Below are 27,416 nucleotides of genomic sequence, written 5' to 3' on the forward strand. Positions count from 1 at the left end.
TACTTCTGAAGCGGTGGAGAGAAGAACATTAAAATCACAGGAATGTCATAATTTTTTCCACTGTATTTTTTAACTAAAAGGGGAACTCAAGAAAAAGTATACATATATATGGATGCATATAAAATCTATCTTAAACAAGAAAGGTACACTACACGAAAATCCTCATCAGCTGCCAGCCTAGATAATTTCCATGCTACAGAACTGTGGATATAGCAAGTGTGGCAGACACAGGAAATGATGCACAGCTATAAAGAAATTTCCAGATGCTAATGAAAAGAGATTTTAAGTGAGGGTAACTTATACAACACACACATACAGAGAAAAATACAAACCAAAAACATTGCTTACACAGTTCTCCACAAGAATGGAGACAAAAAATTGTATCACAGAAGTTTATGATAATACTTAAATCATGTACTGAAGGCCTTCCTAGATAAAAACAGTTAGAAATGTGGTATAAGAAACTAGAAGGAACAGGTGGGGGTGGAAAAAGGCTTCCATTTTGCATTGCATTTTCATTCATATGGAAGACATTAAAATAATCCCACCAAGCACCTTCTGTAAACACTGCATCAGTTCTTCAAAATGGCTAATTTTTACACACGTCTTAAAAGACAGATATTTCTAGATTTAGCATAACATTGAATTTTATTTCCACTTTAACATAATCCACAATCCTAACTTCATGATATTCAGATGACTCTATGACACTTTTTTTTAAACTGATGGTAAGATAAAATCCAAGGCTAAGCCAAACTAACTTACTTTATTCAAGCACTTTCAGCAGTTTACCTTTTGCTAAGTATGCATATATAAAAATACACATTCTAAAGAAATACACACAAAGTAATACTTAGATTCTACACTTTATTGAATGAGACTGACACAAAGTAATGAAGGGACAGGGTTCACTTTCTAAACAGCAGTGGTAGCATAAGTCCTTGTTCCCTCAGTTGCTTTCATCTCTTTCCTACCAAAGGCATCCATTTCCCACCTGTCAACAGAACAGCTCACACTGAATGTTTACTGACCTGGTTTAGAAAAAAAAAAAAAACAAAAAACAAAACCAAACACCCCCCCCAAAAAAAAAAAAAACCCAAACCAAACCAAAACAAAACACCAACAAAATTAACCAAATCAGCTTACATGTCCTGAACCAGTCCAGCTGATTGGGTCCAAAGCAAACAAGGAAGCATTGACATGAGAGCTGTGGGTACAGTGGCATCTGGCAAACAAATAGCTGAGCAGATAGAGATGATGAAATAACTTCATTAAGTTTGGAATAAAAAAAAAAAAACATATTATGAAGTTAGCATGGGCATCTAAAACATTTATTTAAAAATGAAGGAAACCCCACAGTGCTTCCAATAAAACATTAAGAGAGATGCTTCTATAGCAGCTACTTCTTGTAAAGATTTTGCAATTAAAAAGCAGTTTGTAATTCATATGAGGTTTGACATTTGTTACATAACTTTTAAGAAATAGCTGTCATAATAAATTATATGTCTAATTTTTAATTATTATTATAATTTAAGCAATTTGGTGTGAACAGAAAAAATAGAAGAAGCATATTTTAAATATTTGCACTTTACAACTTCCTCTTTCCACATATGCTCTCAAAAATATATTTAACAAAAAAGTTAGGTAAACAGGAAGAAGGATCATCATCTTGTATATTTGCACATCATTCATATTATTATTGCACCATAAGAAATTTAGTGCTACAGGCCAGTAACACAATTTCACAATTGCAAAGATAACTGAAGCTTTCAGTTTCTTTGGAAAGGCCGAGGACCAAGCAACATTTGTCTGACTAGCCTGGAGCAATCCTTCTCTCATCAATAGATTTTAAAACATTTTTTAACATCAGTGAAGTCATCCTGTATCTCTTCACAATGAGTACTTCAGGGCTGGTCCACCAACTCCTACCAAAGTAATTTTCAATGATAACAATGAAATCTTGACTGTGCTTTAAATTCTCCCTCTTTTCCTTTGAAAATGCAAGATCAACCAATTTTTTTGTAAAGACAAATGTTCTTAAGGAGATACCAAGCAACTCAGCTCTTGTTACTACACAGTTAATACCATAGTTAAACTTGTTGTGGAACTGTCCAGGAAAAGTATCATCCTGAGCTACTGTGGGTACCATGGCCAATGCAACAGAGAAGATGGCATGTCAGGTGTTGGAAGAGGACCTTCAGAAAGCACTGCCTGGCACCCTAGCTAATGATTCTTGCTTTCTAGGGACATTGCCCTACAGGCTTTCTCAATGGCAGCTCTAATCTCCTAGCTCTGTTGAACAGCAGAGAGAATTCACAAGGCTGCTTGTTTCACATGTTCAACATAAACAAAGGGCTAAGAAATTTTGATTCTCAAAACAACTGGAAAATTAAAGTGTTATACTCAAAGGAAAAAAAAATGGCATCAGTTGTACCTCTTCTTCCACATCAAACATCATGTTCTTTTTACATAGATATTCAATGGTTTCAAAGTGACAAGGGCACCTAAATCCAACCCACTGCCAATGCTAAATCAATTTTCAATCATAAAACACTATGAAATACTTCGTACAGCATACATTTTTACACAGTCATTTAAAAAACATTTCAATTGTATGTTTTGAATTGCTTGACTTGGCCTTTTTTGACAATGACTGTGAAGTTGATAGTCCAGACCTAAGTAAAAGAAAGAAAGAAAGACAGTAAGAGGTTAAAATACACCGTGCATACCCACACCACTTTTACAAGACTGCAGATTGTTTAAATTTTATTATTTTAAAATCAATTGACACACAAATTTCCCAAAAATCCTTACCTTTTTGTTCCTTGTGATGGATTTGTGCATTGCTGTCCTCTGCTTAATCCTTCTGAAAAGTAATTGGAAATAAACAAAATTAATTACTCCAATAAAGAATGTTTCGGAAACTACACACATGGCAGAACCTACACGGCAGAACTTTTAGAAAAACTTTTAGAAGTTTTGTGTAAAGCTTTTCTTTTTAACATAACCAAATTTAACCCATGTCAAGGAGCAGATAACAAGTTTTGATCTGCAGTTTGACTACTATAGTTTATATGAAAATTATTAAAAGAGAAAACCAAGAAGCCTTTACTTGAATGAATTCTAAGGAATTAATCTGAACCGGGGTTTTTTTTAAGTTTTAAAAATATTTCAGTGCAACATAGTCAATTTTCAACAAGTCTGTGGAAATGTTTTAATTTTTTTCCATCTTGCATGGAGAAAAAAAGTCTTTGCCAACAACAGGATTTTCACATGAAACCAAGCCTGTTTGCAAATGTAACAACAATACTTTTAAAATTTTCTGTGTAGGAGATTCATACTGTAAGTCTTAATTGTGTTCTGATAATTCTAACACACTATCATTTACATTTCCTTTTGTAAAGCTCCCAGTTTAGATCAAGGACAAATTACTTTAAGCAGACAACAATCTACATTTTGTCTAATTTGGACAAAAATTAACTCTTCATTAAACCAGAATGTATTTTGAATAAATATGCTACTGGTTTGTCATGTTACAGGTGAAATTATGTGATATATTTTACTAGATGTTAAAGCAGGTTTGCAAGTTCCTGTCTTTGTGCTTTAGTTTGTCAACTCCTTCATTTTGGCAGTGCATTTTACATAATGGAACTTTTCTGTCAGCTGAATCTCTGAAACAATCCCAGTTGAAGATGTATTCATTGATTTTCACTTAAATCTTAGTAGCATTACAAACACCTTTCTGAACATGGTTGCAGGTAGCAAACATGCAATTTACAAAAATGAACAGTAAGTCCTATGTCACAATTGTGGTAAATGGGAAAGCATTGTGTAACTACCATCACATTAATAAATTTAGTTTGTCATGAAAATGGATTTGATATTTTGTACATAAAAATATTCATTTTTACACAGGTCTTACTCAAATGAACTTTTGCCAAAAATGTCAAAGTCCCAAAAAGCAGGAAATTTTAACAAGAACATACAACCTAATGAACATACTCACCAACTCTGCTTGAGTTTTCCAAACTGTAAGTTTTAGTAGGAAAATCCTTTTTTTCTGTCAGTTCCTGGATAATGCCTTTATTTAAGCAGATATCCACATGTTTGTTAAACAACAATAGACTAGTAGATTTCTGTTCTGAATTACAAACTGGACAAACCAGAACACCATCTTCTTTGGCTTCAAACAGAAAGGATGAAGTAGGTTCCTCTGTATGTTCAGTCTTTCCAAAATAGTTTTCATTGTCATGTGAAATTCCTTTGGGGAAGAGACACTGTTTCATATACATGTTTCCAGCAATATCACGGAGTTTGCTAGGTTGTCTTTCTCTGTGAGGTTTATCAGGTATTATCTGAGTGAGTTTTTCTGTGCTACTGCTTGTACACTTGTCAGATGTACTCGCACACTGCTCTGTTCTGGGTAATTGATCTGTCTTGGTTTTTTGACATTCATCAACATTTTCATTTTTAAATTGTAGGACAATGTTAGGTTTATTTTCTCTTGAATTTTCATTCTCGGATATTTTCATGGTATTGTTAACAGAAATCCCATTGAGGCACTCATCAATATGCTTATTAAGCTCTTCCAAACTATTGCTGCTTTGATCCTCAAAGCAAACAGGGCAGGTGAAGATCTTACACACATCAGAATTCTGTGATTCTGCGACTTTCTCTGTTTCTTCCACAAAATTTGCTGATTTCCTATCATGAAAGAGCTGCTTACCTACAGTTTGGTTAGCAGAAAGATTCTCACTGTTTAGTTGCCTTGCAGCTCGCTTTTTATCAAAAAAACTCCCTCTGGAAGATGCTTCTGTGCTTTTTGTGAAAAATTCTTGTTTGGACTTCTCTGGATGACCAATTTCTTTTCCTGATTTTAAGAAACTTGTAATGCTTTTCTGTTGGTACTTCTTCTCATCTTCACTTAAAAATCCTGACACTCGTACACCTAATGATGAAAAACATAACATTAACTTTATAAAAACTTGATACTCGTTCTTAATTAACACCTTTTGAGTTATACATCCACTCAATAAAAGGGCATTTTATATCTAAATGGAGGTTATACTACCTGCAAATGCAACCAATGGATCACAAGGTCCATACAGTTTTATGAGACTGAAACACTTGCCCAACCATATTAATAATTTCAATATCCATGAGTTTTTAACAGATTGCACCATAACAAAAGCTAAACAAAATTCAGTTTGAAAGAGAGTTTTGCATGAAATTTCACCACCAAAACATTTATTTAGTTCATTCAGCTAATTCCAATTCCATTAATGAGTTAAGTGTTATGTACCCACTAGATGTTCAATTAGAATCTACAAGCACCTGCAGCGCACAAGTCTTACAATGAAAATAAAGAGTTTACTTTTGGCAGAACACAGTATCTTCAAATCAATAAGCACTTTTATTTAAAGATTTTTTTCTAAAAAAGGTTATGGACAGAAACCATCTGTTGCTGTGCTGATAAGCAGATTTGAAAGGTCTTTTAAGGCAGCAGAATTAAGAACTGTTATGCATTAAGATTCTACTCTCATACTGATGTGTATGTTGTTCCAGGGCTAACAGGTGGTAGGAAAAGTACAACCTCAATTACTAAAACATTCTTGGATCACCATTCAGCGTTCCAGACCTGCTTCACTCCAAGAAAACTAGCAGGATAATGAAGAAAGGATAAATCCATTTATACTGATTTTACTTCAGAGTACAGTCTATTACTCTGATGCACTGTAAGGTCTAACTCCAACAAGGACGAATGAGTTTGAAATATTTTACCCATAAGTCTTATCCGTAACGGGTGAGGAGCTGAACTGTCAATTTCTGTTGCTAATAATTCTTTAGCAACAGCAAATATTTCCTCCTCAGTAGAAACAGAAGACAGCACAGTTGAAGCTCTTGTTTTCACTTCAAAGTTCACATTCTTTAGCTTCAAGGTAACAGTTTTACCCTAAACCAAAAAAAAAAAAAAAAGAAAAATAAGGAGGGTTAAAAAAATTTAAAAATTAAAAAGGCTAAGTATACACAGCATATACAGCATAGAAACAATTACTATGCATCACCTATACATTTGCCCTCAAGCCACAGTCAACAGCATATGCCTATCTGTATAAGCACAAGGGGTGCTGCCAAGAATTTGTCAGCAAAATTCTGCACTTGCTTCTAAGTTGCTGCTAAACTTGAATTCTCTGAACTAGGTCACGTGGCTATGGTTCCCAGGAGACAATCTGCCACCTGTGCATGTTCATTCTATAGAGTTCATGCTTTGACTACAGTCACAACTTATACCCTGTCTACAAAAAAAATTGTTTCTTCACTTGGCAACTTTCACTGCTAGTCATCTTATCTTTGCTGAGAAAAGTACTAAGGATGCTAAGTGATGTCTCATTAAGAACTTGCTGAAATGCAAATGCAAATGCACCTTCTGCATGGTGCTATCAGGGTAACACCGAGCATCTGTATTTGGCAGATATTCCCCTGGAGACACCTTCCAAACCATTACTGTGATTTAGCACGCCCATCCAAATGTAAACAAATGTCACCCCTTTTGTTTTGGTGCCTTTGTAAGCTGGTCCTTTGACCTTTTTAGCTAATAGTATTGCTTTTGACCTGTCATCTTTTGAAAAAAGATTTGAAAAAATCTTTAATGACTGAAGAAGACTAATTACAATTCATTAATACCTTGAATGTTACTCTTTGCTTTACCACAGAAAACATGAACTGTTCTTTACAGATAATAAATAGAACTTGGGGAGAAGAAATACAGAGATTTCTTCTACCATTCATACCACTGAACGGTATGAATAGCTTTTCACCAAATCTGGGACATGTCGACTTCTGAAACGACACTACTAGCTACTGAATGGATCTTGTATGAATATGGGAAACAAGGTGTTTAGTATTATCATCTCTATTATTTATTTATAAACATTGTTTTTAGCATAAAATGTTTATGTACTAAATAACTTGGTTAACTAGTCTATTTTTTTCCATGATATTATTAGATAGCCCCTGAACAATATCAGAATGCTGCCTAAATAATTCTAAATATTTGCAAATTAAAGGATGGAGACTTCAGGAGATATATTGCATGGTATGACACTGCTGAAAGCATTCACACTAATGCCTCATTTAATATGCTGGAGCACAGTGCTGTCTTTTCACAAGTAAACAGAGAACAATATAAATACCTTAAGCCCTCCTTTCTGTAGGTCTTCAGCGAGGTCTCTGCAGAGTTCTCGACATAATCTGTACTGGTCTTCTGCTGTGTTTATTTCACTGAATGTTCTAAGATAAAGAGGCATTTTTTTTAAGGATGAATTCTAAAATTTGTTCAGTGGCTACCATCTAAAAGTATTATTTATACAGTTAAACAAAGCTACATCAGAAGAGGGCTGTATAGGTCTGAGTGTTTACTTCAAGGAAAAACTAGTATTAACACAAATATTATATGGAAATATTTCTGCACATTTATGAGCTTCAAAATGTTTGCAAAGCCTTTCAAAGAATGAAACAATTTGGCTTTCAATTTTTCATGCATTATTTGAAAATGTATCAGATTTAAGGTCATTAATTGTTAGTATTTGCAAGACAGAGTACCAACACCAACTGAATTCATAAGGTCAGACAAGTTATTTGTATTTAATCTCCTTTGTATGGTGCTGGCTAACATCAGAAGAAAGTAAGGATTAGAAAGTCAACATCAGAGCCAAGTGTCAGAAATATACAATGCAGATGCTACAAAAAAGATGCCAGCAAGGATAATTAGTCTAGCCTCAGAGGAGGAAAATCTGTATTTCTGCCAAAAACATTCCTAACTGCCTTTGCTAGAGCTTCTTACCAGAGGAATTACAGTATTCTTTTTTTTGCTGTGCATTTATATTTTAGTAATACCATGAGTGGAAAGGCAACCTTCAGTTAGTAGTTGTTTTAAGACAAACAGGAATTCTCCAAACCAGCCAGAAATTTGCCAGCTCTGGTGGTACCAAGCCTTATGGGGCTTACATAAACTGCCCATAGGTATTAAGTCTCAGTAGGAACAAGGATTTTTTCTTAATTTCTTTTTTTAAGAAGTAACAACACATGAGGGTAGGTATAATTATTATGGTGCTCTACATTCTCTCCCTGCAGTATCTCCTTCTTAAAAATGAACACTTGGAAATTAAATACACCATTTCCTTAAGGAACTTTACATTGCTAAAAATTTAAAAGTTAGGAAATGTAACCAAATTTAATTAACTGTGCCAAATTATTGTATGTTTTGCAAATCTACCTATAATGTTGTACTTGCCTGCATGTGACTGCAGGCCACTAGACTGATACTGACATTAAACTGAAACATATGAAAAAAAGGTAGCCCTTATGAATGTCCATCCTCTGTTAGGGCTTAAAGACCACTTTGATATATTAAAGGCGCTAGGAGAATCAGACAATGAGAAAAGAGAACACGGAAACTGATGATGTAATAACCTCCATAGTATTCTGAAGCAAATGGAAGGAAAAAATAATGAAAGCTTGGATCTGATTCAGTGAGCCAATTCTACATGCGGTTTCTTAACACAAATAAATACTCAATAAAATTATATGATGTAGGTTTTAGTGATTAATGTGATTTTTCACTATTAAAGAGACATACCTTTCAGTGCTCATACTTTTTCTTTCTCCATCCCTTTAAAAAGAAAAACAATTTATTATGCTCATTTTACCTAGAACTGTTACCTTCTCAATAAATTCCAAGTAAACCAATCATGCTTCAAAAGTCTTTTGAACAGATCTTTACTTTAAAGTTTAAGTGGGAGTCAAATTGAGAATTTTTTTAACAAAAATTTAAACCACTATTGATGAAGTAAAGACATATAACAACCACAAATACCAATAAACAGTTGGAGCAACAACAACAACAAAATCTAACAAAACAAAACCAACTACAAATCCTACGCTGCCTCACCTAGCAGCACTTGTGAAGCACTGCTGTTACAATCCTGAACTTTCTATGTGCAGTTGAGTATTTGTTTATCTGAGGAATTAGTTTGCTTTCTGTCTAAATTACTGCCCATATTAAAGGTGATGTGCTAATGTTTTGTTTGGTTCTTTCCTTCTTCTGGGTTTAATCAAGCATCCTTTAACAACTCTGATGACTGGAAGAAAGCAAATGTCACTCCAGTCTTCAAAAAAGGCAAGAAGAGGACCCAGGCAACTACAGACCAGTCAGCCTCATCCCCATCCCTGGAAAGATGATGGAGCAGCTCATCCTGGAGGTCATCTCTAACCACATGGAAGACAAGAAGGTTATAAGGAATAGCCAACATGGATTTAACATGGGGAATTCTTGTCTAACTAATCTGACAGCCTTCTATGAAGTTACGACCAAGTGGGTAGATGAGAGAAGAGCAGTGGATGTCATATGTTTGACTTCAGTAAAGCTTTTGATACAGTCTCCCATAACATCCTCATAGAAAAGCTCAGGAGATGTGGCATAGATGGTTGGTCAGTGAGGTGGATTGCAAACTGGCTCCACAACAGAGTTCAGATGGTCATCATCAATGGCACAGAGTCAGCTTGGAGGCCTGTGGCAAGTGGTGTACCCCAGGGATCAGTACTGGGTCCAGTTTTGTTCAATATCTTTATCAATGACCTGGATGAGGGCATTGAGAGTACCCTCAGCAAGTTCACTGATGATACAAAACTGGGGGGTTGGCTGACACCTGTCAGGCTGTGCAGCCATCCAACGTGACCTGGACAGGCTGGAGAGCTGGGTGCAGCAAACCTCATGAAGTTTAATAACGACAAGTACAAGGTCCTACATCTGGGGAGGAATAACAACAGACACCAGTGCAGGTTAGGGGCTGCCCTGCTGGAAAGCAGCTCCACAGAGAAAGACCTTGGAGTGCTGGTGGACAGCAAGTTCTCCATGGAACAACAATGTGCTCTTGTGGCCAAGAGAGCCAATGGGATCCTGGGATGTATCCAGAAAGGTGTGTCCAGCAGGTCTAGGGAAGTTCTTCTGCCTCTCTACTCTGCCCTGGTGAGACCACACCTGGAACACTGCATCCAGTTTTGGGCTCCCCAGTTCAAGAGAGACAGAGAACTGCTGGAGAGAATCCAATAGAGAGCCATGAGGATGATTAGGGGACTTGAGCATCTCCCCTATGAAGAAAGACTGAGAGCCCTGGGGCTGTTTGGTCTTGAGAAGAGAAGACTGAGAGGAAATCTGATCAATGTCTATAAATGTCTGAGGAGTGGATGTCAAGGGGAGGGGGCCAGGCTCTTTTTGGTGATTCACAGTGACAGGATAAGGAACAATGGGTTCAAACTAGAACATAGAAGATTTCCCCTCAACATGAGGAGAAACTTCTTTACAGTGAGGGTGATGGAGCACTGGAACAGGCTGCCCAGGGGGGTTGTGGAGTCTCCTTCTCTGGAGACTTTCAAAACCCAGCTGGATGCATTCCTGTGCAGAGTACCCTAAGTGATCCTGCTCTGGCAGGGGGGTTGAACCTGATGATCTCTTGAGGTCCCTTCCAACCTCTGATATACTGTGGTACTGTGAACTCTTGTGCTTATGAGTAGCTCTGCTGAACTTTTTCTTTTTAGGTCCTTCTTCTGGAAATAATAGACATGGTATCATCAGATTTTCCTAAAAGAAGGTGGTCAAAGAGAATAATCCTAAGATGAAGCATGTACTGAGTACTCAGGTCCTGGTATCATAAGGGTTTGCTTTTTCCACTTCAAAATCACCAAAATCAAGTTGGTGCCAATAAAAACAAAGCAAATAAATAGATTTCTTAGATAACACCATTAAAAAGATGTTCCCCTTCACAATGATAATTTCAAATGTTCCTTTAAATTTTTTGTTTTTAAAATTATTTATTAGGTATATAGTATCTAAACAGAGTGAATAAGGGGAAGGAGTGTAACACTTATTAAAAGACCATTTGAGGCTGCACTATCTTAACAGAAACCAGTATTTGAAAAATCGTGTTTTATCTCTTATCAAGTCACCTTCACAAAGTCACTCCTACTGTGTATTTTGTTTCAAGTCAACATGTTTCTGAAGGAAAAAAAGAAACAACACAAAGATTTGTGCTGGCAAATTACAGGCCTACGAACTGCTAACTGTATATTTTGTAGTCCAATGGAAGAAATAGGATATTACTGTCAGAGAAGTAACAACAATAATACAGAATAGGTCTTTTGGAAGTATGTAAAGCACTGGAACAAGTAATTTTAAAGTATAATTTCAGCACTTTGGGAAGGATAGAATGTTTCAGTAAGGAATATTTTAAAGAAAGGGTCATTCCTAAGGTATAATTCTTGGTTACACACAGCAAAATGTTACGGTTTTAAGAACAGGTGTTGCATGTCTGTATCCAGAACAAACGTGGAAAACACGCATATTATTGAAAAGAAGTATTCTCTAGTAAAACTGATTTCTCCTGTCAGAACAGGAGGCTAGAAAAACATTAAATTAGTATGGAGCTTGAGGGAAGAATTGTATAAAAATCTTCAGTTCTATTTCAGCAAACTCACTAGCTGATACTACACATATGTACATAAAGATGACAGGAGATACAGAACCATCACTTACTTTCATTAGAAATATACACAATTTACCAGCAGAGAACATCAGATACCAACATGATTTTCATTAGAGTCTTATTACAATAATAAAAACCAATGAATGCATATTGTTTTTATAGAATAAATAGGACTGAACATCTCTGCTTAGGATAAATAATTTCTCTAGCTATTTTAGGAATTATAAAATTACGCTGAATGAAACTAATTTGCTGTCTCAATACACAATTATGCACAACTTCTCTGACAGACTTGTTGGATTTCATATATTAGACATGGCAGTATAAAATTTTTCCCTTTAATGTCTGCATCTTAGACGCAAGTATAACAATAACAGATATCAGAGATCTTTCAAAACAGATGTCACAAGCCAAAGTTTCATAGTATTTGTCAATAAAACATCTTAAAATGTGTAGTGTGTAACACAAGCAAGCAAACAAAAAATTACAAAAATGTAAATGCACGAGGGAAAAACCTTCAAACTTACTTTTCCAAATGTGTTGAACCCAAACCAAGGGAAATCTCCAAGAAATTACGCCAAGATGCTTCTGAGAAAAGAAGAGAAAGCAGTGCCCTCTGCTGGTAAAGTTCAGAGCAAGTCACAATTCCAAGGGCTTTTAGCATTTTTTCTGTTACTTTCCCTATACCTGGCACCTTGGAGAAAAAAAAAAAAAAAAAAAAAAGAGTATGTATCATTACATGGAAACTATCCATTTGCAGGTTCAATACCAAGAACAATTGGAATCAAACACAAACTGGGCAGATTACCTTGAAAAGTTTATTTCTTCAGCAGAATTGCTGCGTTTAGAAACAAAGGAACATACATAATTGCACAGTAAATGTCATGGTATGTCTCTTACCTTTCTAATGGGCAAATCTTTCAGGAAGTCTAGCACTGCTTGCCTCTCAGGAACAATTCTGCATTGCCCATTAGGTTTATTACGATCACTGCACATTTTTGCTAACATTGTATTCGGAGCTATTCCTTAAAAACAAATAAACAAACCCATATTCAAAAGACAGAACAGAGTTTAATTTCAACTGTCCAATATTTAAAAGCATGTAAGTAGCCTCAACATTTGACAAAGACTAAGCACAACAAAAAGAATGACAATAACTGACAAACAGATCTGTACAATTCTGCAAAACCATTTTTGTAATAGACATGTGAGAACACAAATGCATGTGGTAAATTAAATATAATAGATAGACCAGGTAAAGTTTACCTAGCATTTTAAGACACTCAGGGTAACACAACATGCACTTATCAGTTGTGCAGGGTTAAATGCCAAGTCTTTAAAAATAACATCAATTACATGATTAAATGATTTTATTATGGTGTTTACGGTAAGACAAAAGGGACTGCTTGCAGAAGCAGTTACAATGAACTCTTAAGAGGAAGGAGATATTTCTTCCTTGTATTTCAGCAACAAGACGATGCACTGCAATGTGGTCTTTCAGAAATATATAAATATATATATATATGTATGTCACTGACATTGGTAGGGTTTGAGGAATGATTGCTCTTTTCTATCAAAGTAACTGGTTTACAAATGAACTCTGGAATTGGTTTAGCAAGAAAAGTAGAATTATTGTGCACTACAGCCCTAGCATCTTAAAATATTATTTGCACAGTTATACAACATATTCAAGTTTGCAGAAGTAATTCTATTTATTACTGATTATTGCTATTTTCCCAATAAGCCTTCTGTTTTCTGGGTTTTTTCTCTGGTTTAAAATCCCTGACACGCTTATAAAATCTATGTTTTGTTCTAAACAATAATCTGCCCTTGGAAATACACAATTTTAGTAGAAGACTGAACATACATGGGAGGGGGGAACTCATGCTGCTGCTGCTTCTTACTAGCTGTTCCTGTACCTTTGTTTACATTCAACACTTCCCTTGCCTTCTGTATCTGCTTCATAAAGCTTAGCACACGCTGATCCCTCACTGACCTGGTTCACAAGACAGTTTGGATGGCATCCAAACTAAATGGCTAGGGACACTTGTTTTAGTGATCTAATCCAGATTATTATGAGTTGAGATTTACAGGTAGGTTGCCTGAAGTCACAGAATCACAGAATCAAGTCAAAAGATCTAAGACCTGTATGACTGATATAAAAAGGTAATGAATACGTTATTAATTTCAAACATCTCTTTTCTCCTCTATGAATTAACTCCTTAATGAATTTTTATACTGCCTTAAGCAAGGAACAGTGTGGAGAACTGTTTGAAATAATTATATGGATTCAAGTTAACAGTAATTTAGCAAGAGTGACAGATTTCACTCTGACCATTGGTTCGTGAAAACAATTTACATGAAGTACTAAAGCAACCACCAGTGCTAATATTAGCTCTTGAGCACACTGATCACTCTTTTACACTACTTATATTTCAGGAACAAAGAAGTAAAAATATTATGTAACCGTTTCTATGATTAAAAACCAAAACAAAACCAAAGGAATGGCTTTGATAGCTGTAACTCTTCTTGAAACACTTCTAAGTCACAGTCTCTTCAGACTTTCAAAGAAAGCATACTTCTCTGCAGCACAAGAATGCTGTTGGCAATGCTAATTTCTTAATTAATGCCTCTGAAATTAGAGTATAAATTTGGAAATTACAAAAATCCAAAGCGTTATTTTTATCCCTATGTGCCTGAATACCTGCACTAGCAGTCAGATGAGTTTTCTGCTCAATCCTAAAGCGAATTTCCTTCACAACTTCCTCTGCAGAAGTTCCAAAGACTACAGAATTTTCCACTGATTGTTTTCCATCTCTTTGTTCAGAATGGTCATCCATCAGAGGTGTGTTGTCTTCAAACAGTAGCGGTGAAGAAGAGAATCCACCTCCATTAAATTTGGCAGACATATTTACATCATCTTTATCTGTGTTTGATAGAAACACAATTAATCAATCCATCCATATAAAACATATATTAATTTCCTTTTGCAATGATTGAAGAGAGTTCATTAGCAATTTTTTATTTCTGTTTGGAAAAAACACCCAAAGCTATATAAGCAAATCAATTCCATCCCTTTTTTGTTTGAAGAAAGGAGAGTCGTAATTGCTTTGTTCTTAACGTGATTTGAGCTCGGCTGACAATGAAAGCTAGGAAACTGGCTTCCAGAAAAGCATAAGGTTTAATGGCCTGTTGCTGTAGTAGAAGAAAACATCAAAATTTTGCCATTTGTGTTGTTTCATAACAGAGTAAAGGCCAGATGCTCCCTCTTTTTTGTTTGGTGGAAATAAAACCAGCAAAAACCAACTTTTCCAGAAGTTTTTTTTTACTGTTCTTCAAAGACAATTAGAGTTCTGGAATATCTAATTCTAGAACCATCAACTTGGTGAGTTTCTTGCTTTCAGCTGCAGTGACAAAGAACAAGTAATGACAGCACCAAACTGTCTGACTATAAATTTCACTATTACGTTTTCACATTCCATGTGCTTGTTTGTGTTTCAGAAGAACAAAGATGTCAGAAAAACATGAAGATGCACATGAAGACACATCTGTGATATTTATTTTGTAAAGACTCTATCAGTTTGTTTCTTTCTATTCTATTAATGCTTTTCAGAAGTAATGTATCCTTGATTATCCTCTTAATGGTTATTTAGATAACTTTCAAAAATACTGATAAATATTCTCATTTGTGCATCAGTCAATCACTTGTCTGACTCTTTTTTTTTTTCTGTTATTCCTGATTAAGTATACAGCTGTGCATGTAGTGCTAATTCCATCTTCCACAGATAAATGAAATCCAGACATATCTCAAGCAATACTGAAACTCCTACAGTGCTGATGACTTTATACATTGTAGTCTTGCATTTTAGGAAACATATTTGCAAAATATGAATACCTTTTAGGAAGTATGTTTGTTTCTTCTATACCTCCTTAAGTCGTTAAGACTATTTCTACTTATTTGCAAAATTATCATGTTGAACTGTAAAGGAAAAATACACAACTAAACCACAAAAGTTGGGTTAATAAGCTCACTATCATTTTTCATGCCTGTTATTCAATAAAAAAAGAGTCCTCCAAGTCTAAACCATTAGCAGCATACTTTTATGCACAGGTGAGTAGCAGAGGAAGTCACCTTGCAAACTAACAAACTGGAGGTAGACAATATACAGTAGGATGAATGCAAGGACTCAAGTAACTACACTTTCAATGGGTGCAGCTTATGTGAAGCTTATGTTATATGCATGTGTGAACAGCAGCCTGGGCTCACAAACCCTGTTAATATGGTTAGCATAACTAACACTGTTTCATAAGGCAAGTAGCCTTTCTCTGGCACCAAGCAGGTCACATAGTTGTTCCCTTTCCCCTCATTATCAAGCCGTATCAAGCCTGTGCATCAAGTAGCTGAAGCAAACAGGTTTCTTCTTCTCTTCCATACCAAACTCAAGGTTTCTGGAAAGCAGGGTGATTACTCCCTTCTTTGGTGGCTGGAAGGTCACAGGCACCTGGCCAACGAGGTGGTGTTATGACCCCAACACAGAACAGGGAAGCATAACGACACCTAGCACACCATGAGGAGAACCAAACAGTTCAAGTCCTAAGGGGAAACCTGGACAAGAACTGCTGCTGGATAGTGTGACCAGAACCCCCCAGTGTCCAGGGACACCTCCACCATCATCTGCTTCCTCCAAGGACTAAGGGAGTAACTTGTATTCATTTATATGAACTTTGAGTCTAGATTATAATTGTTGTGTTGACATAGAACACTGCATATTAAGATTTGATAATTCCTAATCCAGGTGATTAGGAATTATAAGTGAAATTCTACTATAGATTCTATATTACGGTACTTACAGATTTCACTACATTGATTCTTCTTGTAAAAAAATTCTGTGCTATTCTGAAGCTGCTACAGCTTAGTGCCATCATCATTCTGCTAATGGTCTCTAATGGAAACCACCTGCTTCTTCAGTGTCAAGTGACACATGAAAAGAGAGTAATTTTGCTTACCTTTCTCTGTAGTGCTTTCTGTGTTGAAAAAGAATCTTCTTTTATCTTCAGGCCAGTTCACTCTTTCCTCCAAATGCTCTGTTATATTCAGGTAGGCTTCATCCAGGCCCATAGGCATAAAATTGGGGTCATATTCAGTCAGTATTTCTCTAACCTTGATAAACACATAGTGGAAGTTTAAAGCCTTGTTGCTATAAGAGCAAATCTTGACACACAATTATGAGGTGAACAAAGGTACTCTGAAACATTAAGGTAACAAATCAATATGAAAAATATTTATAGAACAAATTATTTATTGATACTGAAAAATTATAGTACTGCTTCTCAGAAGAAGCGAGATGTTGATGATAAGTGAGAACAAATTCTGAGTAGCGTATTTTACTTCAGAGGTCCTTAAGATCAGCATATAAGGACTCCACAGGCATTAGGTTCACAGACACTACAGTAACCACCTGCGTGAAACTCTGGGGACCGGGGAACTCAGCAAAGCACATGCAATGATACATCTTTCTGTTCACTGTGAGGCTAAAAAGTCTTAAATTACATTCAAACTAAGGTTACAGCCAATGGTTTGGAACACTGGTTGATGCCACAGGCAAAACTTGTTAAAAAAAATTAGTGGTAAGTGCTTTTCATGAAAGACAACACAACAAATCATTCAAAATAAAACTACTATCTTTTTTTCTCTTTTTTTTTTTCCCTCTGTATTTTAAAGAAGGCGGAAATTTGACTGTGTCATGTTTTCTGTATCAGTTTTGGAAAAATCTTACATATCACAACATTTGTTCATATGCACTCCATCTTTCTGGAACTGATTAAAGGTAGGATTCACTGCTCCACTTTTAATGACATAATGAAATACATTAAAATATTTTAAATCCAAATCCCAAGAGAAAGACCAAACTAAAAAAAACCAAGAGAAACTGAAACTTTAATAATTAACTCTATCAAACAACAAATTAAATCCAACATCCTTAGCGAGTTCAAATCCATTCTGAAACACTCATATTAATACATGCTTCAGTACCGAAGAAGTGAGGAAAACGAGTAAGGTAAAAACTAGTAATTAGTGTATGTTATTCATGTGAAAGATTGTAGCTTCATAAAAATAAATAAGCTTGTCATAATTTTTTTGAAGTCAAGAGGCTTGGGTTATGCACTAGTTTGCTGTAAGACCCCGTAAAGGCCATTTTCTTTTTTTTCCCCTCTATGCTTTGTTATTTGTTTTTTTTAAAGAAGGCTTTGGGTAGCATAAAGTAATTCTTCTGGTACTAAATAAAATTACTTCCATTTGAGCAAAACATGATTTCTTTTCTCCCTGATTTTTTTGCTTTTTAAGTCCCTTCTTTTAAAACAAATGAATCTCTATTTAGAACTCACCAACGCTCTTCTCTATCCAGTAATTAGAATTCAAAATGATTATTCATTGCATGAAATAATTATCTCCATGTTTCCTATGTGCTTGCAGCTTACCAGTAATTAATTATGCTCCACGATTTTGAAGTTTTAAGAATAATAAGGCTCAGGTGGTACTGCTAGCTCACTACACAGTTTTTAAAATCTCATACCAGCATCACTAATGACTTCATTAAAATGGGTAGATGGGTGAATGCAATGCTTTTTTTATTTCCTTGACCAAAAGCACTAATGTTTTGTTTAATTTACGTTCAAAGCCAAATCCCTGAATATTTAAAACCACTTTGAGTCTTATCTAGAACTCATGTATTGACAAAGCCTAAAACCAAGTATCACAGTATCACAATATATTAGAGGTTGGAAGGGACATCAAGAGATCATTGGGTCCCCTGTCAAAGCAGGATCACTTAGAGTACACTGAATTTTGGTTATAAAGCACTTTCAGACTTACCTCTTTACTCACTTTGCCATATTTTTCGAAGTTTAATGGTACTATAGTTATATGCGGACATAGTTTTTTGGCAATAAATCCAGGCATGGCTGCACGTACACCGAATCTCCTAGCATGGTAATTCGAGGTGGACTTAGGAGAGATTAAATAAATTAAATGTTCAGTAAGCAAGTGTTTTTCTAAGTTTAGTGTTAAATAATCTCCACACACCAATCTGTTTACATCCTCCAAACTTCCATCAGAACAATTCTTATTGAAGAATCAAATCCATCTTACATGGCCTAGTCTAAGAACAGACGTTTCCTCTTACTATTTTTGTAACAGTGTCTTTATATTACGTTGTTATTATTATATGTTTTATCAGGCTTTAGAGTCATGTAATTGATTTCTATATTAGCTTGACATTGGGCCATACCAACATACTCATTGATCCCACTGCTATGGGCTTTTCCTTCAACTCTGGATTGTCTCTCATTTCCACAGCTGCATAGAAGGCATCCATGTCAATATGTACAATCGTATTGCTAAGGTTACGGCTCTGTTCCAGTTCTGTCACAAGTTTATCCACCTGAATGGAAAAAAAATGGTCAGTAAAAAACTATTAAAGTGACAAAAGTGAAACAGTACAGACAATTCTAGAAGTTCAAATGCATACAGCATATAGTTCACCACAAAAAAAAACAAACCAAAAAAACACAACAAAAACCCAAACCACAACAAAAACCCACACCAAAACAACGCCCCCCCAAAATAACCAAAACCCTAGAACCTCACCGAACCAGCATCAACAACAAACCAAGCCAATAGCTTCCAAAACTTGCTCTCAGAGAAAACTCTACTGTAGCAAATGGAAAAACAACAAAAATTACCGAAACTGCATGACAAAAAACCACAACCCAACAAACAAAAAAACACTGGGGGGAGGGGGGCAAGGGAAAGAAAATAAAAGAAAAAGAGATACATCATCTGATTTGGACAGAACCTTTATAAGACCACTGAATATGCAGTTATAGCATATATATATAGCATACTGTGATACAAGTTATTAAAAAAAGTTGAAAACATGGTATTAGAGAATTTCCAACACCCCTAGAAGTAAAAGAGAAAAAATATTTATTTGTTTTTAAAAAGGAAGTGCTACCAAACTGTGATTATCTAACCACACTAATGATTATTCTGACCACTTTACACAACAAAAGGTTGCTATTGCTAGAAAAACAAAAGCAAACCAAAAAACCCCAATATACCAAATAGGCATAATAAAACTCAAGAAATGTGAGCAGTGAAAAGCAACAGAAGTTTCACTTTGCTTGCAAGCACAAGGACACAAACATACTCATAACTTCAAGGTACCATGGAAGAAAAGTCTCTGGATTGTTTGCAATGAGTTTATGGTCCTGAGAAGGAATGTTGATGCACTATTTAAACAGTTACTTGAAGACCATTTCTCCATCTTTCCTTTTCACAGGGTTGCTTAATAAAAAACATAAAAATCTTACTGAAAACCTCATCTTTGGAGCTGAAGACACTTCAACCAAGGCAAGTTGAAGTGCTGCGTAATAATTTACATTTGTTTCCCTGTTTTTTTCCAAGTTGACCTGAAGGATGAAAAGCTAGAATGGGGCCTCAAACTAGGCTATTCCATACAGAAAAGTGCAGTGTGCTCCCTAAGGCTGTGAAAACTGGTTTGCATGAATTGAAAGCACAAGCGGAAAACCATACAAAAATCACCACCACCAAGATTTATTTTCTAATCTCCAGTATTTGCAAAATCAGTGATGGTAAACGCCTTTCTGCAAAGAAGACTTTCTACAGAACAGATCCAGTGTATGCCCTGGTTTTGCTGGTACAGCATCATAGGCCAGCCATGAGCTGCTGGCCATTAGCAGTTTGGAGTCAGCCAGGACAGCTGACTCAAGTTTGTTACCGCTGTATTACACCCCATAAACATCACACTATATAAAGGGGAAAGTTTGCTAAGGAGTTGGGAGCCTCCTTTTAGAGCCTCCTGCTTGGTTTCTTCCTGACCCTGCTCCTTTTCCTTCTGCTCTTGAGGAATGCTTTCCTGCTCAGTGTGACTGCTCTGCCTTTGCTAGGCTGAGTGTAACTCGATATACTTTGAATTGACATTGGCCAGTTTGGCTATTTCATTAGATACACTTCCATTTCAACCTGTGCATTTTTTCTCTCCTTTTCCAGATTCCCCTTCTCTGCTGGGGAAGGGTCACTGGTAGAGCAACTGCTGTAATTTAGTCCCACATACAGACAGTGGAGATTTTGTCTGTTTCTTCGTGTTTAACAGCACCTACATCAACTGTCAGCTTAGGAAGCTGTATCTGAGCCTCTAACCAGTCCACAAACAAGATTTGATCTGCAGATGAGAATTTCCATTACTCATGAAGTAACTATAGATACCTTTGTAATTCTGAGTACCTGCCACTTTAAAAATTTAGGACAATAAATGGTATGTCAGAGGGTAATACTAAAAAGAAGAGTTAAAGAACTCAATAGACAATAACAATAATGAAAGAAAGACACTAAGAGCTGAATATATCCATTTCTGAAGACCTAGAGAAGCTGATTAAAAAAACACACATGAACCAAACATGACTTGCAAAGCTAATGGTGGAGATAATGGTCTGTAGAAGAGTAGCTGGCAGGTAAGTGACATGAAAAAGGGGAGGCATTTAGGATGCCAGACAGATAAAGACTGGCTGGGCCAGGAGACTAGTGACTTCAATGGGGACTCTGGTCATAGACAAGGACTGCTCTGGAAAGAGGACTGATGACAGTCTGGGGATGTGGGAGAAGAAATTAAAAATTCAAATAGGGTAAATTAAAAAGGAGAGGAGAGTGCAAGAGGATCAGAACTTCTGATGAAGAATTGAAGGTAACGACAATCATGAACAGAGCTTATCTGCATACGGAGGATGGAAACAAAATCCAAGATTTTGAGATGTTTTTAGCCAGCAGGAGCAGGGAAGTAATTGTGCCCCTGTACTGGGCTTTGGAGAGGCTGCACCTCAAAGAGCAGGTTCAGTTTTGGGCTCCTCGTTACAAGAAGGACACGAGAGGTGCCAGAGCAGGTCCAGAGAAGGGTAATGAAGCTGGTGAAGGGTCTAAAGACAAGTCTGGTGAGGAGCAGCCTGGAAAAGAGCAGGCTGAGGGGAGACTTCATTGCTCTCTACAGCTGCCTGAAAGGAGGTTGGTCTCTTCTCCCTAGTATCAGGTAATAGAACAAGAGGAAATGGCCTTAAATTTTGCCAGGTGAGGTTTAGGTTGGGTATTAGGAAAAATTTCTTTACAGAGAAAATGGTCAGACATTGGAACACGCTCCTCAGGGATGTGGTGAAGTCACTGCCCCTGGAGGTAGTCAAGAAATGTGTGGACATTGCACTTTGGGACATGGCACTTTGGGACATGGTTTAATGACCATGATGGTGTTAGGCTGATTGCTGGACTCAATCATCTTTGAGGACTTTTCCAACCAAAGCAATTCTGTGATTCTATGCTACTACCTTCTAATGACAGCTCTCATGTAGTATGGCAGTTGACTCAGCAGTTATTCCATTGGGAATAACGAACACTACTATTTGAACAAGTGGCATAAAGATTTCAAACATGGGGTTTGAAACTCAGGTCCCAGAATTTCTTTTTTCTTTTACAGAAAGCAATTTTCATACAAGGAATTAAAAGGGGAAAAATTTTTTTTGCAAGATGAAAGAATCCAGTTCAGGGAAAGACAGCAGGAGTTACTCAAAGCCATTAAATTTTATCCCTTTCATGGTATAAAGCAGGTTGCCATGAGAAGATGTGGAGGCTCCAATCCTGGAACTGTTTAAAGCCATGTTGGATGGGGCCAACCTGGTCTAGTAGGGGCTGTCCACGCCCATGAAGGGTTGGAACTAGATGATCTCTAAGGTCTCTTCCAACTCAACTTATTCTATGATTCTATGTGCACTATATAGTCTTTAATTACATAACCACACAATAATTTAATGGGATCTTTGTCATTCACCTAATTTGTTTTTAAGACTGTTCTCTGTAAAATTAAAATTTCTGTGGTGAAGGAAGGATAGAAATTGAAGTATTTTTTCATAATTGTATTACTTAAAAACAAGTCCAGAAAACTAAAAAAACAAACAAAACAACTCCCCACACACCCAAACTACCAGACCAAACAAACCAAAACAGACAAGCAGAGATTTAACTGAATCATGTTAAAGATTAGCTAAGAATAGTTGAGGCATATGGGCTTATAAAAACTTCTCAGAGGTACTCAGTAATTGCAAGCTTTTCTGGGCACAGATTTGAGTTCCTGGCATCTAACTCACAGAAGTGATGTAAATCTGCAATGAACAAAAAAGAGACTAAAGCTCAGGACCTATAATCCTGACAAAGGCACTCAAAACTAATGGCTGTTTAATCTTCATGTGCTCACCTACAATATATCCCTCTATTTCGCTGGAGTATTGAAAATAATTTAAAGAATTCACAGTATGTGGTGTATAATATAGAAAAGTCTATGAGGAAATCAGTAACTCTGCATTCAAAGCCAGATTAGTCTAGTGTACAACAAATAAAGCTCGAGGCCACCCACTGAACAATGGGGACAGCAGTAAATACTGAGTAATTGCCCATTCTGTGAACACTGTCTGCACTGTGTACCAAATGAAGCAGGAATCCTGTTAGGGAAAAACAGCAAGCAATCATGTAATTAAAGACTGAATCACAGTACAAATGAAAAAGGAAAAGAATTAAGCTCCTTCGGGCAACTGCTGTGCTTAGGAATGTATAGTGTGCAACCTTGATGATGCTGTTTCCTTCTAATGACTTTTCATACCCAGTAATACTCTGGATACTGTCAGCTGTCGTTAGCATTTGAAAAGACACTTCCATCTTTCTAGCTGAGGACACTTCTACTTTTTTGTGACTGCTTGATTTTTCAATTAATTAGCATAAATAAGGAATACCCAGAAGAGCTGACAATTGTGACTAACACAAACACACATATAGTAGAAAAACAACAAGTAAACTCAATGACAAATGTATTAACAAGCTAGATAACAAAACATATACATAAACCATGACATCCCTTTAAAATGCTCAGACTTAGAAGAATAGGACTCACTTTGCTTTATTTTACTTATTTACAGAACATTTCAGAATAATTTTGCCATCTCTTCTATTACCAATTTTTTAATCAGGTTACTTCATCAAAATATGATGCACTTTTACTTACACAGCTAACATAAAAATGGTTGTTAATATTGTGCTTATCTCCAGATTTTAGTGCAATAAAGTAGAACACAGTAAAACGTTTGTCATCCACCACCTTCTCCAAGTAGTCTTTATAGGGTTAGTACCTGCAGCTGTGCTTTCAAGAGCTGTTGTGTTGTAATTTTTTCTTTTAGATGCATCATTTTTTCAATTCGTTGGTTAACTTGCTGGTCTTTTTTAAGTTCATTTTCATAAAATCTAGAACCCTGGAAGAAAATGGCAAAAACACAAAGTATTTTACCTGTCATTTCCTATAAAGAATCACAGCTGACCTTTAACTACAGAAAATGAAGAACACAGTACAGTTTCTAATGCATGCTTTGGTTTTTCATGCAAATGATAGAGAAGAGACATGAATAAAAGGAGATGTAATGAAAACATTAAAAAAACAATCATGTAGAGGACATACAATGCCACTTCTCTTCCAGACTCATTGCAGAGAATATATAATGAAAGAGAAAAAAAGAAGAAAATCCAAAACCAGCAGCTAAAATATTTTTCTTGAAACGTTTGCTTAGCTTATAAAAAGATAAATAACATCTGCATGTCTTTTACCAAAGCACCTCATCTGAAAAATTGGACAAATTTTTAGTTCAAAGCCTGTGCTACTAAGTTGTCGTTTATCCCAAGAATCAGCCACCATCAAGAAAGAGTTAAGCATTTATATAAAGGGCAAAAATAGTCACTTTTACATTAATGATAACAAGAACAAATGACAAGACTGTAATGTGTCATTGTCTCATTGACAAGAGATCTCCAATCAGAAGAAAGTAGGGTGTGTTTTCTTTCAATATCTGACACACATTTAAACTTATTGTCCTCTCTGCAATCAAACATGATTTGCTGAGACTCACTGAAAGAAATAAGTCCCAAAATGTTAAATGTTTCTGTGGGAAGTAACCAAATACTTAAGATTGTTGTTAAGCTGTGGGGCTTTTTACACCTCTTGCAGTATCTCACAGCCGATATGCTATGAATTCTTGTTGTAATACAATTTGAGGTAGGAATTCGGAAGACTAAAGAAAAGCTTAAGAAATGCTTCTTTTCAGATTTCTCAAACTGTATCTAGTGTTCACATTCTCTTGCCTTTTTTTTTTTTAAGAGAAATATATTACAATACCTATAGGCATGTATATCAGTTTCGAAAGCATACTTTACAGTTCATTCTACCAGGAATGAATCAGTAACTGTTCTGACAAAATAATTTATCCAAATATCATTAGCAGGGAAATGTCTCACAAACCACTACATTTTCAAGAGAGAGTGAACAGAAGAAGAAACATCTAATCAGTAAGGGGTTAGATAGCAAGTATCATCAAGGTGAAAATGCAAGCAATAAAAAAAAAAATGACAGGTAAGAGGTGTTTGTAGTACACTTTCTTCTCCCACTGCCGTTTACCACAGAGCAACAGTAGTCAACATAGAATTCAAGAGCAAAACATGAAGCATGTATCCTAGGGCCACAGCAACATCAAATGAAATATTTTCACTTTTTTTTTCATACAAAAGTGTAAGAAAACCCAAAGCTGCTCAGATAAAGTGTTATCCTCATATAGCTTTATGTGAAGACTCTCTAGTAACAAGTAAGAGGACTAATATTTAAATATTTTGTAAATTTGTGGGGCCACAAATGTCTCTCAAACATTGAGAAGACAGTCAAAAAGACAGGCAGTAATTACACAAAATTCTACTTAAAGTACTAGAATAAAAAAGAGGTTATAACACATTCATCACCTACAGGAAGGTGATGAATAGAAGTAGATATGCTTGGCTAAGTAATGATGAGGCAGGTAAAAGGAATGGAAAAGGAGAAAACAAAGAGGCCTAAGGAAGCTGAAATGTTCACAATTACCTCTGGACAATGCCATAATATTTATGTATTGCTTCAGACAAAATATTCCACACCTAAGGATGTACTCAGCTGTGTTCTTCCATGTCCCTGTGGGTGAGTCCAACAGTGCCCTATGGTACCCAGAGAGCTACAGTTCCTTCCCTTCCTTCCCACACGTGCATTGCTTTATAGAAGGCCTCCATCTACACGGAACAAAAGAGGCTTATGAAGTAAACCAACCTTGGTAGCCTTCATGATGATTTTATTAATTTTCTCTTTATCCAAACCTTCCATTCCAGCTTTGTTATCATTGAGGCCCATTCTAAGTAGAACTCCATCACTGCAAGAACTGTTATCAACTTTCTTCATGTTGTCCATAGGACTTCTTGAAAAGAAGTAGCTCTTCTAACACTTAATATCTGGAAAAAAAAATTCAAATCATGTATTTGTTTCTAAATTCCAGTTGAACAATACAAAAAAGTTTAAGGAATTATTTTGCTGTATTAATAGAATAAGTATCTTATTCAGAAAACAACATGCTTATCATAAATACGAAGATGTATATTTCTGTAAAGTGGATAACCTGCCACACTTACCAAATAAACCCAACTGTAACTTTACTCACGTTTAGAGACAGAAAGACTTTCACTTTTCATTAACTTGAAAAACATACTCTTTTAAAGAATATGTTTACAGAAACAACTGAGCACCATCAAGCAAAAGGCTACTACGTTTCACATGCATATGAACTTTATCCCCGGATGTTATCTTGTCAAATGAAACAACACAGCCTTTAAACACAAATACTGCTTACTAGATTATTACAGTAAACACAAAAACCATTTTTTTTTAAATTGCAGAAGACCATTTTTATTTAGTCCTCATTCCTGCTTGAGACAAGACACAAAATCTTTTCCTGTAATTTCTAGCCAAAATTCAAAACTTTTGTCTGTGTTAAAGCTCATCTTAGAGAAACATACGGTTTCAGTTAAAAGTTTTTAACAAAGCCCTATTGTTCAATGCAGAGTAAAATTCATGCATTCTTTTCCTCCTCATTAATTTGTACAGCTTATCGAACCTTTACTACTCAGTTGCTGCCACCAGCAATTTCTTATACACATAGGTACTTCTGATATGTGAATTTCCAACCTGTTCCCCTGTTACCTAAGGGGATAGCTGAATCCTTTGATAGGCTCTAGTTTTATGGTAAATTGTGTAGTGATGGGACTGATCTTAGAAAACTAAAGAATTTAAATTTCACCCTCTGCCTCATGAATCTGTGGTCTTATTTTGCCAGATTAAAACAAGCAGAACCCAAGTGCTACACTGTTGTAAATTACTTAACATATATCTGTTACTAGAAAAGCATACAGGAAGAATTACTCCCTACCCCAGGGTGCTGACTCATAAACCACTGCAGCTTTACTCATACAAGAAGAACATTCACTCCTAAACTTCCTCTTCCAGCTGCTCCCTCTGACAGTCAGAACTCTTTTCTCTTTGGAGGAGCTATGTCCTTTCAGCTGCACATACAGCAGCTCCATTAATCACAAATTACACAAATCTAAGTGTTGCATTTATTCTTTAAATGCCACTTTCCCACTACAGGATATAAGTGGGTTTCATTATCAACCAAACTTAACTGTATTGTTGCATTTAGAGATTAATTTTTGCTATTAAAGTACCACATGGCTGACTTTTTTAAAATTAATGGTGGTAATGTTCACTTTTTTCCTGAATATCTCCAGAAACGTACTAGCAGCCAGCAGACAACAAAACACTAAAGAAAGCTATATTTTTTAAAAAGTTCTAACAAAAATATCCCAATTTTAATCCCATTATACTACTTTTAGTGATGTCTTCCAAAGAGGCAGGATCAGGTAAGTAACGA

At 35.9% G+C, this 27,416-nt stretch overlaps 1 protein-coding gene across 1 annotated transcript; it reads right to left on the reverse strand.

The window, feature by feature from the left end:
• Positions 1–2,590: 2,590 nt before the first annotated feature.
• Positions 2,591–25,927, reverse strand: POLK (DNA polymerase kappa). Its single transcript, XM_054397250.1, has 14 exons — positions 25,766–25,927; positions 23,781–23,900; positions 18,830–18,982; positions 18,415–18,546; positions 16,548–16,701; positions 14,245–14,466; positions 12,441–12,565; positions 12,068–12,234; positions 8,639–8,671; positions 7,194–7,290; positions 5,782–5,953; positions 4,007–4,948; positions 2,815–2,866; positions 2,591–2,675 (listed from the first exon to the last, which is right to left on the reverse strand). Exons 1-14 carry the CDS (start codon positions 25,901–25,903, stop codon positions 2,591–2,593), a joined length of 2,592 nt encoding a protein of 863 aa, XP_054253225.1. The 5' UTR covers positions 25,904–25,927.
• Between the last annotated feature and the right edge of the window lie 1,489 nt (positions 25,928–27,416).

Source organism: Indicator indicator, chromosome Z, assembly GCF_027791375.1.
Source record: "Indicator indicator isolate 239-I01 chromosome Z, UM_Iind_1.1, whole genome shotgun sequence".
Classification (NCBI taxonomy): Eukaryota; Metazoa; Chordata; class Aves; order Piciformes; family Indicatoridae; genus Indicator; species Indicator indicator.

What these genes read in the sequence shown, in the direction of transcription:
- POLK (XM_054397250.1), bottom strand. Translation starts at nt 25,903, where the DNA reads ATGGACAACATGAAGAAAGTTGATAACAGTTCTTGCAGTGATGGAGTT. An exon ending in ATGGCAAAGTGAGTAAAGAG is followed by an intron (nt 16,702 to 18,414) that starts GTAAGTCTGAAA and finishes GTGTTTATCAAG; the next exon opens with GTTAGAGAAATACTGACTGA. An exon ending in AAGATTTGCCCATTAGAAAG is followed by an intron (nt 12,235 to 12,440) that starts GTAAGAGACATA and finishes TTTTTCTCCAAG; the next exon opens with GTGCCAGGTATAGGGAAAGT.